At 35.0% G+C, this 20,143-nt stretch overlaps 1 protein-coding gene and 1 pseudogene across 1 annotated transcript in view; one reads left to right on the forward strand and one right to left on the reverse strand.

Moving 5' to 3' along the window:
* The first annotated feature begins 5,030 nt into the window (after nt 1–5,030).
* The window catches only part of Hspa4l (heat shock protein family A (Hsp70) member 4 like), a 40,285-nt gene continuing 25,172 nt past the window's right edge, over nt 5,031–20,143 (forward strand). The window contains exons 1-9 of the mRNA XM_015478903.2: nt 5,031–5,038; nt 5,981–6,038; nt 9,301–9,441; nt 12,730–12,852; nt 15,915–16,014; nt 16,394–16,527; nt 18,117–18,361; nt 18,717–18,793; nt 19,833–19,984. Of these exons, the coding sequence (XP_015334389.1) occupies nt 5,031–5,038; nt 5,981–6,038; nt 9,301–9,441; nt 12,730–12,852; nt 15,915–16,014; nt 16,394–16,527; nt 18,117–18,361; nt 18,717–18,793; nt 19,833–19,984 (1,038 nt within the window). The remainder of the gene's footprint in view (nt 5,039–5,980; nt 6,039–9,300; nt 9,442–12,729; nt 12,853–15,914; nt 16,015–16,393; nt 16,528–18,116; nt 18,362–18,716; nt 18,794–19,832; nt 19,985–20,143) is intronic.
* On the reverse strand, nt 6,328–6,965 carry LOC107136753 (annotated as a pseudogene).

Consider the following 20,143-nt stretch of genomic DNA (forward strand, 5'->3'; position numbering starts at 1 on the left):
GATGCGCGACGACGACGCTCGGACTCCGTCCCGCCCGCGGCTCGCCTGGCCCGCTCGTTGCCGAGGCGACTCCTGACTGGAAAGGCCAGGTCCTGGGGTCTCCTGGATCGCGGAAGGCGACCTCAGAGGGTGGGCTCTGCACAGGAGGGTGACGCGGCTGCGGACTGTCGCGTGCTCAGCTCCACACGGTTTAAGTCGCAGCGTACGTGTGACTGCCCGCAGAGGACCGGGAAACTCGGCTCCCTGGGCCAAGCAGAGGGTAACCGGGCGACCTTCGGCTTCAGCATCCACCTGCGGGAGGCTGAGGCCGGGCGGAAGCGCGTCCCAGGCGCTCCCGGGTCCGACGTCGCGGCAGTGAGAACCCGGCAGACCTGGGGTTTCAGACTTCACCTGCTAGTCATTTAGAAGTCCAGATTCGCTTTGGCAGGTTTTTGTGTGGCTGAGATATTTTGATTTATGTGTAGGAAAAGAAATAACTCATATTTAGATTTAAGGACCTGACCAATCCAGAAAGTTGGTGTTTGTGGCACTGGGGTTTGAAGCGGGACGCTTTTTTTTTTTTTTTTTTTTTAAAAATAACCACTGAGCTACATCCTCGTCCTTCTTTATTTTTGAAACAGGGTCTTGCTAAATTGCCAAGATTGGCCTGGAACTTGTGATCATCCTGTCATAGCTAGGATTACAGGTGTGAACTACCACCCTGGGTTTAATCGAGAAAGTTTCTAAGTGGAAGGATCATGTTTTCAATTAGCTTGCATCACCGGCTGTTTTTGCCTTGGCTTTATATTGTCCTTTAATTCAGGAGTATATAGTCTGTGATTGACCAAAAATATTTCAGGGTGGTCATATACTCCTGCACTGTGTATTTTCTTAGTGGGGCAGTTGTTGAGGGAAGATGTACCTGGTCCAGGACATTTATTCATTTACAAAGTGTTCCTATTGTTTGAAAAGCAGTACAATAGAAGAACCTTTAACTTTTCTCATACACTATTTTATTTAATGACATGAGAAGCTAGTTTTGAAAAAAAAAAATCATATTCTACTTGCAAATATCAAGGTAATAAACATTTTTAAAATGCAGATACATTACAGAAGGATTCTCTGAAAAGAAGGAAATTCTTAATTTAGTTGGTGCATGCTTTTTGATGTTTTATTCTTTTAACATTTGATTATTTTCCATAAGATCCCTCCCTAACTAAAAGGGACATTGGACATTTAAAAGTTGAAACAGTTTTGTGGCATTTTCTGAGAATCTAGGGCTTCCTTTCCAGATATCCAGTCTGGAAATATCACATTGGATATTTGAGATTTAAGCTGCGTTGTAAATATTTTTTAAGTACAAAATGGAATTTTTGAATAGAGATGACAAAGTATATGAAGTATAACATAAAAAGATTGTACCAAATCAGACATAACTTTACTGTGTTTATAGGTGAATACATGACCAGTGTAAGTCCACATCATGTACAACTACAAGAATGGGAAGTTTACATCCCCCTGTATGTATAATATGTCAAAATACATTCTATAGTCAAGTATATCTAAATAGAACAAAACTTTTTTTGAGAATTTTTTTGTAAAAAAAACTTTTACATCATGTAATGTTTATTGATAACATCTATTTCCTTTGTTATTACTGGCTCAGGTAAAAGTTTTGAGAAAGAATAGGTATTTAACTTGATTTTTCTCAAAACCTTGGCAGTATTTTTTATTTAATGGTTTTGTAACATTCTGGAATTTTGTTTTTGGTTTTTAAGAAAATTGAAGGGAAGAGTTTGAAGACTTTCTGCTTGACATTTCCAAGCCTAGTTACTTTAGGTATTTTTTTAAACTTTAATAAATAAATTGTCTACTTTTTACTTCAAGAGAGTCTACTAATGGTAAGAATTTGACTTTCTTTGTGACTTATTATGTATGAAGGTTTCAAAGAACCTAACCTTAGGAAAAAAAAAAAAATGACAGTAGAAAACAAATCTAAATATACTGTTCTAACAAAAATTAAACTATTGGGAATCAACCTAAGAAAAATTTTTCCTGTTCATTCAAGTGCACAGAATTTTTCAGTAGCACAATGGTGAAAAATTAGAAGTATCTGGAAGTATGTCCAAGTAATGGAGTTAGGAACAAGACAGATATAAGTAGCTGAAAGATGGCAAACTGGTGTTTTCTCCAAGAGATGAATTTTAGGATTGAATGCCAACCATGCCAGCCATCCACACAGATTTCTATATTTGATATGTACATTTTTACTTGGTCAAAGAATGTGTTGAATCAAGGAATTATTTGCAAGAGGTGTTAAAGATATCATCAAACCTATTGATTTCTGCTATGTCCTGATTTTCCTGTTTTTCACTGCATCTCAGAACAGTAACATTCATTCCCTCCTCCATCTGATAATTTTTAACATTTTGAGAGAGAGAGTGAGGGTGTGTGGGGATGTGTGTGTGTGTGTGTGTATCTGCTCCTATGTCTCAAAGGTGTCTAAAACTTGGAATGATCACAATAGAATTTGTGATTGTTCCTCTCCAAATCTGTTGTTCTTGACAGTGTTTCTGTCTCATTGGATAGCATCATTATCTATTTTCTTAGGTAAACTGGAAACCTAGACATTATGCTTTTCACTTTACCTATTCCCTGTGTATAGTCCAGCTCTGTCAATGAAAATGTCAGCCACAGACATAATTGTAAATGTTCCAGAAGTTACATTAGAAAGGAAGCTTACCAGTTCATACTGTAATCAAAATGATTTCCAACAAACTTTCTGCCTCTTTGATGCCATCACTGTTGACACTTCCTTGGGTAAGCCTTCTTAACCCTCTGGGTCAGTTCCTGCTGTGGTCTATTCTTGTAGCACCATGTGCTCCCTTTGTTTAACACTTAGTTTACTTTTATTTGTATGTATATAGCATTCTTTCTTTTAACCATTGTATCTTTAGCAACTAATAGTGCAAAGCTTACTCAACAAACATTTGTTGAATCTACTAAATGAACTTTTAAACTATTTGCCTTCCCTGAAAATTAAATGGTTCCCAACATAACAATGGCTTGTTCGGCCCTTGAGAACCATTTATCTGGAATATTACTTCTCTGTTGTGTATGATACACCAGCAGTCAATGTCCTCTGCATTATTTAGAACTTGTTAATGAATTCCCATTATCTACTGAATAAATTTCAAATTTATGTTCTAGAATGTGAGGCCCTACTTAATCTGGCCTCAATACTATATTACCAAATTGTCCTGTGAAACTGCAAGTTGTGTTCTTCCTATCAAATAACCATTACCCATAGGAGCAACATTCAATAAAAACCTTTAGTATGTATCAGAGAGTGATCTATGCCATTGTTGTCTGGTAGAACTTCCTATTCTGTATATCTGTTCTGTATATATCCTGTTCTTTGTATATCCACTAGCTACGTGTAGTCATTAAGCACTTGAAATGTGGTTGGATATGAAGAATTGAATTTTTTTCTTTTAGTTAAATTTTACTGGGCACATGTGGCTAGTGACCTCCATATTGGATAGCACAGAACAGGGCGGTGGGGTATACCTTATCTAAACCTCATGAAATTCATATTCTGATGTGAATATATGTCCAGTGAATAATTGTATTAGAAGATGATATACGATGAAGAAAAATTAAATTGGAAAAAATGGTATTAGATGTACTTGAGAGGAGCAGGAATATTGTTTATATAGAATTATCAGGGACAGTGTTTCTGATAACCTGTCTTTTGAACAGAGATCTAAAAGAATTGAGCGTGCAGGGCCATATTGGTGTATTTAGAAGTGTTCTGAAAGTGAGAACTGTATGTATAGCAGAAGTATGCTTTGTAGTCTAGAAATAGCATAGAGATCCATGTACTTGTCTTGAATTTATAGGGTAGAGCAACAAAGACCCCAGACCATGAAGCGAGTATACATTGGTTTTTGGGAAGACTTGAGCTTACTTTGCAAGTCAGCAAAACTGGAGGGTTTTCTGCAGGAGAGGCTCATGATCTTACTCTTTAAAAGAGTATTGCTCTGGGGCTGGGGATGTGGCTCAAACAGTAGCGCTCGCCTGGCATGCGTGCGGCCCGGATTCAATCCTCAGCACCACATACAAACAAAGATGTTGTGTCCGCCGAAAACTTAAAAATAAATATTAAAAAATTCTCTCTCCCACTCTCTCTCTCTCTCACACACACACACTCTCTCTTTAAAAAAAAAAAAAATACTAAATACTAAAGAGTATTGCTCTGGCTGTCATGTTGAAAGTAGACTTATATGTCTCTGTTTTGTATGTTACTATAATAATATACTTGAGGCTGTAAAGAGTTTTGTAAAGAGATTTATTTGGCTCATGATTCTGGTGGCTGTTTTGTAAAGAGATGTATTTGGCTCCTGATTCTGGTGGCTGGAGGAGGTTCTAAACGGCATAGTGCTTGTGTTGACAAGGGTTCCTAGCTGCATTACAGCATGATAGAGAAACAGAAAGGGAACCATCCACACAGTGGCCTCATTTTGTAACAGCCTACTTACTGTCTTGGAGAACTAACTAGTTACACGAGATCCAACCTACTTGCTTGAAATGGGCTTTTTACTCCTTTCTGAGGGTGATGTTCCTATGCCCTAATCATCCCACTGGGCCCTGCCACTTAAAGGTACTGCTTTGTTGTCATTACATTGGGGACCAAGTTTTCAGCACACAAACCTTTGGGGGTGCAAACCATAGTTGTAATAACCTATGTAGCAGGAATGTCCTTTTCCTTAAGACATGTGAAATGCTTTGTCTCCTTCCAAATCTTGATGCTGAAGTTGTCTCTCTTTGCTTTTCCCTAAGCTCTGTTGTATAGAAGTTATTATTCTACCTTTTGTTAATTATTAGTATTACTCTTAATCCTATATTTTCTATATGATGATTTTTTTTCTTCAATAGACTGTAAATCCTCCAAGGACAGGGATTGGGCTTTGTATATAGTGTCTTTCTTTGTGAGTTAAATTGTTTCCTATAATTACAACTGAAATCATGAAAATTTTCTTAAATCGTACATGAAGTGGTATTTTTATGAAAATATTCTGTACTTGCCTTTATGTCATATATTTAAATGCAGAAACTAAATAGCAATAATTTGTGTGATGTCTGTGTACCAAGTATTGTTCAAAGAGTTTCCCTAGATTCACTCCTCTAATCCTCTCTTACCCCTATGAGCAGGTATTATCACTGTCTTCCAGATGGAAAGCCGAAGCAAATACTAGTTATGTAATTTCCACAAGGTTACTCAGCTGTTCAGTGGTGAGCAAGGTTTTAAATCCATGTAGCCTTGCTTTACTGAGTACACTTAATTTTTTTAATAGGTCATAGACCAGTAGAATTTGAAAACAGTTTTAGGAAGCAACAATACTATTCCTGTAATAAGGACACTTAAAAAATTCTTAACATTTATTCTGACCACCATTCCATTATTTAGGAAACTTTAAAATATGTAAAATTTTGCTGAGTGTGGTGGTGTATGCCTATAATCTACAGTATCTTGGGAGGCTGAGGCAGGAGAATTTCAAAATTGAGGCCAACCTAAGCAACTTAGTGAAACCCTGTCTTAAAAATAAGAAGGGCTGGGCTGGGGATGTGGCTCAAGTGGTAGCGCGCTCGCCTGGCATGCGTGCGGCCCGGGTTCGATCCTCAGCACCACATACAAAGATGTTGTGTCCGCCAAGAACTAAAAAATAAATATTAAAAAAAATAATTCTCTCTCGCTCTCTCTCTTGCATTCTTTAAAAAATAAATAAATAAATAAGAAGGGCTGGAGATGTAGCTCAGTTGGTAGAGTGCCCCTGGATTTAATCCCAAGTATCAAAAATGTGTAAAATTTTAATTTATATTAACATTCAAAATAAAACATTATTAATCTTTAAGTTTAGTTTTATACAACAAGAAAAATAATAGCACATTAATATAAAAATACCTTTAAAAATAAACCTTTTTGTTTTTCCTTATTTAGGGCCTGTATATCTTTGGGATCAAGAACTCGAGCCATTGGAAATGCAGCTAAGAGCCAGGTAAAATTGTTAGGATGACTGTTTTGATTTATAAAAAGAATTAATTGAATCATACTAAGATACCATGTTAGGTAACTGAGAGTTGCAAATATGACAGATCCTGACATCTTTGTATTTTTTTTTATGTCAACTTACAAATTTTATTGGCTAATAGACAACTGCCACACATTCTTCTTACCACCATCCCACTGTTCCTGAATTTAATTTGCAAAGGGAAGCAGAGACCAAAGAGGATTTCTTAGGTACTCAACAAAATTTGAAGAAGTGGGAAAAAATATACTTAACAGTTACTGAAAATAAAACTTGCCTCAGTTAAGAGAAGATTTTTCTTTGTACATATTTTAAAATAGCTTTATTTTCCATTTAGGAACTGTGGAAAATACCTATTTATATTGTTTGGAAGGGTACCTCATTTCGTAATAGGTAGTCTTCCAGATTCTTTTCAAATGGTCTTCACATTTCCTATAAATTGATGCTATCTGGCAGAGCCTTCTATTCAGCTTTCTGACATTTTATCAAGAATTTGTAGAGGAGCAAGAATTCTTGCCCGATTAGTTTCCACAATGCAGCTGTTTAACACCATCTCCTCCAAAATGGTGTGTACTTTATCCAAATTAAACGTTATATCTGGTTCAGTCACTCGGCTGAAGTACTCGTCTAAAACTTCCACAAAATGTGGATGAATTCATAACAGCCATCTCATTCTCAGTGTCATTAACTCCAACCACAATGAAGAGAGCTGCATATTGCCGATATATCAGCTTAAAAACCTTATATTCAATGAAAGAGCATTGTTCATTGGATCGAGAGGCAGCTCTTTATGACTTCTGTTTCCAGAAGAGCACGCTTATTAATCTCCACATGCTCATAGTACTTAGAAAGTCAGATCTGGCCTTGTTTATTCACCACAAGGAAAAATTTTATCATTTTTTTTCCTGGCCAGTGTTTTTCCAAGTACAGATTAAAAGTTATAGCAAGGGATGGCTGTCATTGGAACCTATGTGGCTCCGGGATGATGATCCTGTGATGCGTCTTCCTAGAATACCCCTCCCCCTTTCCTGCTGAAGCTTATTCCCCAACCCTCACTAGCCACATGGTACGGGCTTCCTTGGGACAGCCATTTTGGCTTTTAGTATGGCATCTGCGGGGGCTCCTCCGGGGGCCTGTATTTTATTAGATGTATTTTGTTTTGAATTGTATAAATTTCCTTGAATTAATTTTTAAAGTCTTTAGTTATAAAGTTAGGGTATACTGCTGTGTGACATTAATTTTTCCTAGTATAGTCACTTTCTATGACAGATACTCTATCTAGAAATGCACTTCAGTGACTAGTAAGCAATGTTTTTGTAAAAGAATGTGGGGGTTACCCACCAGGGTAATCCCATGTTGCTATCACTATTTGTGGAATTTGTTTAACCCATTTTGTCCTAGCATCCCAGATATAATATTTGCCCTGTGTCCTATTTATAGGATGATATACTAAGACACTAATCGATCAGGTGTCCTTTTTATAGACCAACTCACATTTTCATACTTAATGATAATAAAGGGTATATAAACCCTATATTATTATTTCCAGTCTACTTTAATGCATCTGTGTTAGTTTTGTTGAAATAGTTACAAAATGGAAAACTTTGAATTTAAGTAATTTCAACTGAAATGCTAATCAATAGAATATAACTTAACAATGTAACATTGCTTTTTCTTTTTTTTTAACTTCCATTCACCAAAAACATGTAACAGTTGTTTCTTATATTTCGTATGTATACCTGGGTTGTCTCTTACTTTTGAAATTTTCTTCAATGGGTTTTATTTTCCACTTAGGACAGAATAATTGACTCATTTATCTGGGGATGTTTTGGTTATGATGTTTGCCATACCCATCTTTTTATAATTGCCCTGTATGTGAGAGTGTTTTTATCCTGGCACGATTGCACACACCTGTAATCCCAACCCAGCAAGGAGGCTGAGGCAGGATTCCAAGTGTGAGGCCAGTCTGGGCAACCTATCAAGACTTTATCTCATAATGAAAATAAGAAAGGGGATCTGGGGTTGTAGCTCAGTGGTAGAGCACTCGCCTAGCATCTGTGAGGCACTGGGTTCGAGCCTCAGCACCACATAAAAATGAAATAAAGATATTGTCCACCTACAACTAAAAGATAAATACACACATAAAAAAGTGGGGGTTGTGGGTTTAGCTCAGTTGTAGAGTGCCTCTGAGTTCAATCCCCAATATTGGGTGGGGGAATGTTTTTATTTTGAGTTTTCCTCTCACATTCAGGCTGATCTAAGTGTATCATAGATAGTCAAAAGAAACCAACCCACGCCAGGTGGCAGTGGTGCACACCTGTAATGCCAGCAGGTCAGGAGGCTGGGGTAGGGGGTTTAAAGCCAGCCTCAATAATGGTAAGGTGCTAAGGAACTCAATGAGACCCTGTTTCTAAATAAAATACAAAATAGGGCTGGGGATGTGGCTCAGTGGCTGAGTGCCCCTGAGATCAGTCCCCAGTACTAAAAAGAAACCAACCCATAAAGTCAGTTCTTCTAAGAGCTTTCCAACATAGTAAGGACATCATTGTAGTTTTCACCTCATAATTGAAGATCAAGATCTATTTGGCTTTCAGAGTCACTAGGAGGGCAGGTACTGGATCTTAGTAACAGTCTATAGTTTGAACTACGTACTCTTAAAGAAAAAAAAAAGGTGTTGCAGACTACAAGACATTTACAAATTAAAATACTTGAACTTCACATCATGCTACATGGAAGGGGTTTAATTTACTTGCCTAAGAGCAAGTTTCAGCAGTGCAGGCAGCATACTAATACATGAGAGTACTCTTAATTCATTTCACAGTGAATTAAATATTAAGAAAAGAAAACTGTACCAAAAATAGAAACAGTTTAAACAAAAATAAAAATGAGAGTGGTAACAAGTAGAAATCAGAAATACTAATTCACTGGAGTAGAAGTATTGAGGATAATGAAGGGATGAATTATAGGTAGACTTTTATTATTGGAAAGTTTTAAATTTTGTTCCCTCTCTCTTTTGGAGACGTCAGAGGGGCATTTGGGAGGTGATAGTTAAAATGCATAACTTCCTCATTATAACTTTACTGCGACTTGGAAACCAGGAAAATGAAAAAGTATAAGTCTGAGCCTGGGTGTGTATATAAGAAAAAGGGACATGGTTTTAAGTATTAGGATAGTATTTTCTTTTACATTCATTAAGTCATTGATAAATAATTTGAGTGTTTACTCCCAACAGATAGTCACAAATGTAAGAAATACAATTCATGGCTTCAAAAAACTTCACGGGCGATCATTTGATGATCCCATTGTGCAAACTGAAAGAGTCAGGCTTCCTTATGAACTGCAGAAGATGCCCAATGGAAGTGCAGGAATTAAGGTAAGTTGTGTATTCCTAGAATACAATTATATCTCCTGACTGGATACAGTACATACACCATACTACCAAGAGATGGGCAGTTTTTGTAATTTAGTGAATGCAAAAAAAAAAATCCAATTTTAATAATAACTTTTAAATTCAAATAATGCTCTTGTCAAGGAAGAAATTAACAACTTTTAGGGGACAAACCAGAGGCACATGTGATTTAGAAGAGTAGATCCAGAAAATATGTTAATTACTATAAGATTTTCTAATTTTCAAGAAACCTAATGTACTGAGAAGTGTGAAAGAAATTGTTCTTCCAAAAGATGGAGCCTGGATTTTTAATTCTATATCCTAAAACAATAAGTTTAAGACCAGTTTTTAAAAAATGAATTTATCAGAAACTGGTGGGATACCTGAAAACACAGTTATCATTATGACCCAGTAAATGCACTCTTTTAGTATGTACTGAAGAAAATTGAAATGTGTCTATACAAAAATTTGCATATGAATATTCATAATAGCATTATTTATAATGGACAAAAAGTGGAAACAATTCAGGTGCTCTAAGCAAATAATAGATGGTTAAACCAAATAGGATATATGAATACAGTGGAATATTGTTTGGCCAAATAAAGGAAGTATTAATGTGTACTTATAACATGTATGAACTTTGAAAACATACAGTATGAGCCCATTTATTTGCAATGTCTAGAATAGGGTGTATCCATAGAAGCAGAAAGTAGATTAGTGACTATTAAGGATGAAGGGGGAATTGAGCTGGGGAGTAAAAACTAACCTGTATAAAACTTCTGGAGGGTGATGAAAATGTTTTGCAGTTAGATGTAGTTATCAGTGCTATGTTGTAGGTGAAATTTGAAGATCAAGGCTTATGGACTGGGAAACTAGAAGGGTTAAGACAACATTGAGATAGAAAATAAATTCAGGTATCCTGTAGATCTGAACAGCCCTGCTTAATGGTTATTTAAAGCAATTTTATTCTGTTCTAGGTTAAACTAATTAAAAATTTCTTTTATTCTTTAACATGAAAATAAATAGTGCTTTGTGAATAATAGGCTGATATAAACAGAATAGTTTTAAAGAAAGCCACACAAAATTTTTAGTATCGAATATATTTATAATGAGTTTGTACCTAGGGGAAAAAAATTTTGTTCTTTTCCCCATAATAACACAGGAAGTATAATAAGTAAATATTTTAAACTTAATCGTTTTAAACAAATTCTGATTCTTTTTAGTTTAAACACATAACATTAGAATTCATTTTGACAGTTATAAAATTGTGGAATATAATTTGTTGTAATTCACAGTACTTCTCCTGACCCCAGTCCTCCTTCCCCTGTTCCCTTCCTCTACTCTCCTGATCTGTTAGTGTCTTGTGCATATACATAAAGGTTAGATTAACTATGGCATGTTTATATATGTACCTAGGAAAGTTAGGTCAGATTCAGTCCACTGTTTTTCTTTTATCCTGTCCTCCTGTTCCTCCTCCTCAACACCCCCCCCCCTTCTCTACTTTACTAATCTTTCTTTATTTTGATGGAATTCCCACATACTTTTATGTTTGAGAAGATTTTGAAAATGCCAGTCAGTCCTGTGTTGGAATATCTTCATCTTTTGAAGACTTTTAAGATTTTCAGTGTTCAACTTTGTGAATTTTATCCAGTTATTTTTTATACATGCATTTGAATATAGTTTGCTGTTTTTTTCACCTTTTAAAATATTTTTATGCAAAGGAATGCTATACTATGGTACCCCCCATAGACACACTCAGATCATGGTATTTGATTCAATTTTTCTTTATTTTATTAGGGTTTATTTCTCTTTGGTTTGTTTTATTTATTTTTTATTTTTTTACCTACTTCCTTGGATTAAAGGCATTAATTTTACAGTACTTGTTTTTGAACTTTCTTATAAATGGACACAAGTGGATATCAATTTCAGGTATGATTCAAAGGAAATCTTATTTTTTTAAAAGAGAGAATTTTTTAATATTTATTTTTCAGTTTTTGGTGGACACAACATCTTTATTTTTTTTATTTTTATGTGGTGCTGAGGATCGAACTCAGCCCCCCACGTATGCCAGGCGAGTGCGTTACCACTTGAGCCACATCCCCAGCCCTCTTATGTGGTGCTGAGGATTGAACCCAGGGCTTTGCATGTGTGAGGCAAGCGCTCTACCACTGAGCCATAACCCCAGCCTCTCAAAGCAAATCTTACATCATTATATTTATATACACATCTGTACCCGAATACATTGTGCTGCTTTAGAGTTTTTTCCAGAAGTCTTCCAAATGTCAGCATTATGGAATAAAATTATTTACTCTGGGGATCCAGAAGTAAAAGATAAGAGCCTCAGTGAATTAAATAGTTATGTTTTGTGGCTTCTAAACTTAGCTTTCTGTTGCTTTTAAATTTTGTGATGGTCACAAAGGTTTGATACTTGACAAGTACAGGTCCCTCAGGATTCCTTGGTCAAGAAGCTTTTGTAAAGTTTGATTTGGTGTGCCTAAATGCCAGCCTAGCCTTAAATAATGTATAAAATAAGCACTTTTTTGGTCTAAACAAGTAATTTTTAAAATTTCAATCTTTAATTCATAGTTGTCCTAGAAACTTCCTTTTTAAAAAAAATTTATTCTAATTTGTTATACATGACAACAGAATGCATATCAGTTCATGGTACACAAATGGAGCACAATTTTTCATTTCTCTTTGTACACAAAATAGCGTCACACCATTCGTGTCTTCATACATGTTCCTAGGGTAATGATGTCCATCGAATTCCACCATCTTTCCTACCCACATGCCCCTTCCTCTCCCCTCCCTCCCCTTTTCCTTTTTTTTTTTTTTAATATGGAGTTTTTTTTCCTAATGATTTCATTTTCTGACTAAAGCTTTCATTTTAAATCCACGAAGGTTCTTATTTTCAAAGGAAAAATTTTTTTCTTTCTTGTTTGTTCTTTAATTTATCATGCTTAGAAAATATGATATAGTAAAAATAAAAATTGCTTGGGGCGAGGTGGAGGATGTAAGACAGTACGGCCACTTGAAAATAATCTACTAGGATGTAATTGTATGTGTTGAAATAGTAGGACCTCAGAAATGAGATGGTACTGTTTTTAATGAAGTCATGATTTCAGAGTGACAGTCTTTTTGGAATAAAACTTTCTTAAGCCCAGGACTTTTTATCTTTTTTACTGTTGTATGTCACATATAGAATAGATGTTCGTTCACAAGGTATTTATTTGGATAAATAAATGACTCAAATAACTCAACTTTTGGTTTAAGGTGCGGTATCTAGAAGAAGACAGACCTTTTGCAATTGAGCAAGTTACTGGAATGCTGTTGGCCAAGCTTAAAGAAACTTCAGAAAATGCCCTGAAGAAACCAGTGGCTGACTGTGTGATTTCAGTAAGTTTTACTTCAGTAAATCATATTTTCACAAGAAATGTTAATCCATTAATGATAGAAATGTTTTTCCCCTTTATACTTTTCATCCCTTATCCAGAAAATAACCTTAAGTTCATTTTGACTTTTCCATTAAAAAAAAAAATTATTTGCTAAAGCTCTAGATTGAACTTAACATAATATGTCACTTGTAATTATCAGGGAAACTTAAAATTAATGTATGTGAATTCCAGCAACTCAGGAGGCCAAGGCAGAAGCATTTCAAGTTTGAGGCCAGTCTCAGCAACATAAGGAGACCCAGTCTCAAAATATACAAAATTTTTTTTTAAAGGACTGGGGATGTTGACGCACCCCTGGGTTCAATCTTGTGCCCCAAATACTAAGGTATGCATTACTGGTACCACTTAAAGACTTTTCCCAAATAACACCTAACTTCCATGTCTGAGGACCTTAATGTTTTATGGCATAGGTTGCAAATCCCAGTTGGGAATCTGAAATTGTGTATATTATGTGAATGTAAGGTTGTTTTTGTTTTTGTTTTTATTGTTGTTTTGGTATTGGGGATTGAACTCAAGGGCATGTAACCATTGAGCCACATCCCCACCTTTTTTTCAATTGTAAGACAGGATCTTGCTGAGTTGCTAAGGCTGGCCTTGAACTTGTGATCCTCCTTCCTTTGTCTTCCAGGTTGCTGAGATTACAGGCATGTACCATTGTGCCCAGCTGGAAAGATCTTTCTTGAAGGACTTTTTTTTAATCTCATGTGCTTTTTTAAAATTCGTACATTTTGTACAGGATGGTTGGTTTTGTTATGGCTTATTGGTACATGCATATCATTTGGTCAATTTTCCTCCTCACAAACCTCCCCTTACCCTCATCTTTGCCAGAACCCCGCCCCCTTCTAACCTATTGGTCTCTTTTAAGTATTCTAAACAATAAATATAATTGTTTACCTTAGCTTCGCTCTTGAGACCCCATTGAATGTAGTTGGTTTTCAGTTTACATTTTTTCACCCAAATGTGAATATTATTAAAACTTGGCTATATAAATCTTTTTCAACAGCATTTGGAAATTTTTATGAGAGAAAAACATTAGAGTTTAATATTCATTTTCTAGCCATTTAAAACTTGTAAATAAAAGAGATTACTATTGTTTGATTTTTGCTATTTTAAACATTTTATGTACATTAACCTTTTTGTCGGAAACACACTTTGAAGTAGATATTATTCATCCCAATTTTGTGCCTAAAAATAAACATTAAAAAAAAAATGCAAGGCAACTAAGGCAAGGTGGTGCATGCCTGTCATCATCCCAGTGGCAGAAGGATTTTAAGTTTGAGGCCAGCCTTGGCAACTTCATCAGACTGTGTCTCAAAATAAATGAAAAAGGGCTGGGGGTGTAGCTCAGTGATATAGTTAGTACCCCTGGATTCAGTCCCAGTATTGCCAAAGAAAAAAGTTGTTTTTTTGTTTTTAATAAAAATTGAGGTGTAGGGATAGTTAATTCCTAAGCCAATACTTACAACTCTTTAGTTAATATTTATTGTCTCTTGAATGTATATATCAGAATGGTGCACATTTTTTAAAAAATCCATCTTAAGTTCAAATTCCTTCTTAATTTCACTGTACTTTTACTTTCATGTCAGAACAAAGTAATACAAACTTATGCTTAACTTTGTGGTTAGTATAGTAAATGCAATGTGAGCTCTACATGGGCAAGTAAATGAATATTAAATGAATCATACACTATGATTTGTATTTTTGTCAATAGCAAATCAGGGTAAGTCAGCTTTTCAAACAAAATTCAGGGTCTTTCCTTTTGTTAACCTATTATGTTTTTATAAGTGTCCTGTGTATGGGATGTTGCAACATGAGTTCTAAAATCAGTTAAATGAAATTTGTAAATTCAAAAAATGATAAAATTTGAGGGGCCCCAATTATTTTGTACATGAATATACTTAAATAGCCTTTTAGAAATTTGTGAGCTAAAAGTCCTTCTTAGTTTTGACAGAAGTAAAAATATATAAATCTTTATAAGCTTTAAGCCTGAATTTAATTTTTAGTAGAAATATATTTGTTTCTTGGTTATTGTAAAAGAAATATATATGTTCATCATAACTTTGTCATAATATGTAATTCCTCTCCTTGGAAGTAAGATCATTTTAAACTATGGAAATTTTATTCTTTTTAAAATTTGTTTTAATTAGGATTTTTATTCTTTAAGTTATGCATGTGCACACAAACACACACACAAATGAAATTGTGCTATATGTATGCCCCGCCTGCACACACACACACACACCCGCCTTTTAAATGCAGTAATGATACACCATGACTGTGCAAATCTGTTTCTGCATAAGATTCTGGTATAGAGACATATGTTGAACTTAATTTTAGCAATCTTTTGAGTTTTCAATTTTTCATTTATTAAAGATGAACAAACATTGTTTTAATAGTTGAGTGTATTGGTCTGTTTTTCGTTACTTTATCAGGATACCTCAGCCAGACTAACTTGATAAAGAAAACAGATATCTTAGGCTAAAAGTCTATAATGAGGTGGCCACATTAGTTTGGCCTCTAATTAGAGTGCCTAACAGTGTCTTGGCAGGAGTGTTTGTGGAAGGCAGGCTCACATTGCTAAACTGGAAGCCAAAGAGATTGGGTCCCACAGTTCCTTCCTAGAGCATGTCCCCTCATTGACCTAAGGATCCCACTAGGCTCCACCTCTTTAAAGGTCCACAGTGAGAACTGAGTTTCCAACACATGGACCTTTTGGGGACAAGCAACACCCAAATCATAGCAGCTAGACTAACATGGCAGTGTTTAAATTAATAGAATTTTGGCAGTCCTGCCATGTTACTAATTACTTTTAAATTAGTATTCATGTTAAGTCAAATCTTTATGGTACAGAAATGGTCAAACTTAAAAAAACTAGCACTAGTATTCTTCCTCATTTATTTAATTAATACACTTTGTCTTAAATTACACTCAAGTTTAATGTTTACATTTTCAAATAATAAAATCTATTACATCAAACTGATATACTTGATTATTTTTAAATATCAGATTCCTAGCTTTTTCACTGATGCTGAGAGAAGATCTGTGATGGCTGCAGCTCAGGTTGCAGGCTTAAATTGTTTAAGGTTGATGAATGAAACTACTGCAGGTAAGCACACACTCTGTAATTTGAAAGTCACTGTAAGAAAGTACTGTTAAACAGTGTTTTTTCCAATGAGTAACAACATTTTTCTTTTTCTTTTTTGTAATATGCTGATTCTTATAAGCCAGTTGCTTTGGAATATTACATTTTGGCAGAGGTTAAATTTGTTTTAATTGCTTTAGATTAGATATGATTATTATACGGTTGTAGATAATAGGGAAAAATTTAACTTTGAAACTAATAGTATATATTAGGGAAAAAATTTAACTTTGAAACTAATAGTATATATTACTGTACTGTGTATTAAAGTACAGTGAGTGACTTATCTCATGTTTTCCAAGTAATTGCAATACTAGAATTAACCCAATTCTTTGTTCTTACACAGTTGCACTAGCATATGGAATTTATAAACAGGATCTTCCCCCGTTAGATGAGAAACCAAGAAATGTAGTATTTATTGATATGGGACATTCTGCCTATCAGGTCTCGGTTTGTGCTTTTAACAAAGGAAAACTTAAAGTAAGTAAATAAATGATTTGCTGTATTAACTTATTATTAAGAGCACAGACTATATAGAGAACTTTAATGACTGGGCTTATTAAATCTTGGCTCTGCCCTTTAAAAACTGTGACCTTAACCTTTCTAAACTTTAGTTTCTTTGTCTAAGGATAATATCAGTAACTGCCTCCTAGAATTTTTGAGAATAGAGCGAGTTAACACATAGGAAATGCTTGGAAGCCTGGCATATAGCAGAAGCTATGTGTGTTAGCTATTTTTATCATTATTACTTTCTTGTTAAGGTGTTAAATCTGCTATCTGGGAACATAAAGTATCCGTAAATAAACTTACAGGAACTACTTTCTAAAATAATTCACATTGTTTTTAGAAAACTTTCTATCTGGGAGTCATTATAGTTATATTCTATAATATAGCATTATTAACCTCATGTTTTTATAATCTATATTTGGTTTAATATTTGTTTTCATGTTGACTATTTGTCCAGATTTAGGCAAGTTCTTTCCGTTATGCATGTGAGTAGTGTACTTGGAAGATAAAGTGCTTTTGTTTATCCAACTCTGAAAGAGCCTTTTATCCTGTAGTATATAGTACTATAACAACATCCCTTATAATCCACAAATTAAAGGGAAATAAATGACTCGTGCCAAATATGGAGTTGTTTTTTATGTGAATTGGTTTAATTCTTGACCTTTAACCTTAAATTTTAACTTAATTTAAAAAGCATTTTCTTTCTTTCCTAAGCTTTTCTCTTAGCTACCTTAGAGTATAGTGAACTATAATTTGAAGATCAGAGAGCTTTTTGAAGACCACAACCCTTCTTTCCAGAAGAATGCATGCTTGTTCTGGTTACATACCAAGATAATTTTGCATAACACTGGACTTCATAAGCAGTCTGCACATGAATTTTCCATGCTAGTTTGTTGATTAGACATCACTCTCAGATGATGCTCACATCCTTTTGTGATGTTCCCATTCCGCCTTCACCCACTCTTGTGAAGAAAGAGCTTAATCCCCAACAGTGGGTTTCACTTTTAGTATTATCTCTTAAGTGTGTACTTATTTTACCCTGGGGCGGGTGGGGGGAGGGTTCTGTGGGGTTGAAGTTCTGTGGCTCATCCCTTCCACAAAACTATCTGGGAGCCTATTGCTCATAAAACTTTTCAAAATTTTGTTTCTGCTTACTTATTTGCTCTCTAAAGTATTCTTAGGTTCTTATATTCTTATGTTGGAAAAATATGTTTTTTAATTTAATTTTTTTTAAATGCTTAAATCCTGACCTGTTAACTGACCAATTATATTTGAGTATCTTTGGATTTTCATTTTTTTGGGTGTTTTGTTCTTGTATATATGCTTAGAACTTTTCCTCTCAAAGTTGATTTTTTGGTTCAGTATTATTGTAAAATCAAAGGATGTGAGGTAATGAAATTTTAGATGTAATCAGTTATTTCAGAATTATTATGGTATGGATCTACCTTTTTGATAAGTTCTTTAACTTTGTTTTGTTATAATTTTAGAGATTTTTCTTTTCTCATTTTTTTCTTTAAAGAATCTATTTCTCAAAATTTAGTTTTGCTTTTTTAATTAAACAGGTCTTGGCTACTACCTTTGACCCATATTTGGGTGGCAGGAACTTTGATGAGGCCTTAGTAGACTACTTCTGTGATGAGTTCAAGACCAAATATAAGATAAATGTAAAAGAAAACTCTCGGGCCTTGTTACGTTTGTATCAGGAATGCGAAAAACTCAAGAAGCTAATGAGTGCAAATGCATCCGATCTTCCACTAAACATTGAGTGTTTCATGAATGACCTTGATGTTTCTAGTAAAATGAACAGGTACCATGTATTTTTCAATTTGAAAATTGTTTCCTTATTATGTTCAGATCACATCAGATTTGGGGAGACAGGGGGTTGTGCCAGAATTGAACTCAGGGGCACTGCATCACTGAGTCACTTCCCCAGCCCTATTTTGTATTTAATTTAGAGAGAGGGTCTTACCAAGTTTGGTAGCATCTCTCTTTTGCTAAGGCTGGCTTTGAACTGGTGATCCTCCTACCTTAGCATCCCAAGCTGTTGGGATTATAGGCGAGTGCCACCTTGTCCAGTCACATTTGATTTTTTAATTGTTATTTTAGAAGGTATGCTTAACTTTTTATCCAAATATAATGAGTTTTGTTGTATTTTCTCACAGGGCTCAATTTGAACAATTGTGTGCTTCCCTCTTTGCCAGGGTTGAACCACCTTTAAAAGCAGTTATGGAACAAGCTAGTAAGTGGAAATTGTTTTACTGTCAAAACTGTAGCATGTGGTAAAAGCAAATAAAAACTTCAAGTTCTAGAATTCTGAGTTTATGAAAATATATCCTTGATCCTTTGATTGTTTACATCATAAAGCCAATGTTCTGTTTGGAGATGTGAATATACATAGAAGATTTTTAAATTGCCCATTTAACTTTAATTATTAATTAAATCATGGGGATATGATTACTTTTATTTATTTAATTTTGGTGGGCAATTAAAAATACCTTCAATAAGTCTAGTAGAGGAAGGAGAATGCAAGAGGGGATTGAGAATGGGAGGGAAAAAGGGAGGAATCATGAATTGAAACTGATTTCCATGTAACTATGAGTTTGAACAGGATGAACCCAACTACTATGTATAACAATAAAGCTCTAATAAAAAAGAAAAGGGAAAAAACCTTCTATAGAGGATACTGGGAATGTAGCTCAGTGGTAGAACACTTGCCTGGCATATAGGAAACTTCAATTCAGTCTCCAGTACCACTCATGTGAGTGCATGCTCACACACACAATCATAATTTAGCTGGGTGTGGTGGTGCACACATGTAATCCCAGGTACTTCAGAGGCCAAGGCAGAAACAAGCAAATTCAAGGCCGGCCTGGGAAAGTCAATAATACCCTGTCTCAAAATTAAAAGAATTAAGGATGTAACTCAAAGGTGGAATGCCTCCTGAGTTCAATTCCCAGTATCCAAAACAAAACAAACCAGAATGAAACCTCCTACAGAAGTTTGTAAGGTGAAAGTGAGAAAATTGAAGGAGGCTGACTACATTTAAAATATAAGAGGAGCTTTTCTGTCCTATGATGACTCCATCATCTGGACCAAGTCCGGTGTATATGACATAGATAACATACATTAATTCTGCCTTCAGTTGTTTACATCTGCTATTTTATCTTCTTTTGAGCATAGTAAAATATTTACCTTTTAAAATCTACTTTCCAGTGCCATCTATTAGCAAATTTTGAAGGCTATCTTACTTTGCTCATTGAAAAACATCTTATTTCCAGACTTACAACGGGAAGACATAAGTAGTATAGAAATTGTAGGAGGAGCAACACGGATTCCTGCAGTGAAGGAACAGATCACGAAGTTCTTCCTTAAGGACATCAGCACCACCCTAAATGCTGATGAAGCTGTTGCAAGAGGATGTGCATTGCAGGTTGGTTATTTTATTCCAGAATGTGAATTTTGCAAACATGGGTCTTATGTCTGAAAAGGGGGCCTTTTTAATATAATGTATTCCAACTACATAACAGCCTAAAGTCATTGGAATTATTCCTAATAAGTTTCTGTTGTTCTCATTCATATTGTTGAACTC

Source organism: Marmota marmota, unplaced genomic scaffold (genome assembly GCF_001458135.2).
Source record: "Marmota marmota marmota unplaced genomic scaffold, marMar, whole genome shotgun sequence".
Classification (NCBI taxonomy): domain Eukaryota; kingdom Metazoa; phylum Chordata; class Mammalia; order Rodentia; family Sciuridae; genus Marmota; species Marmota marmota.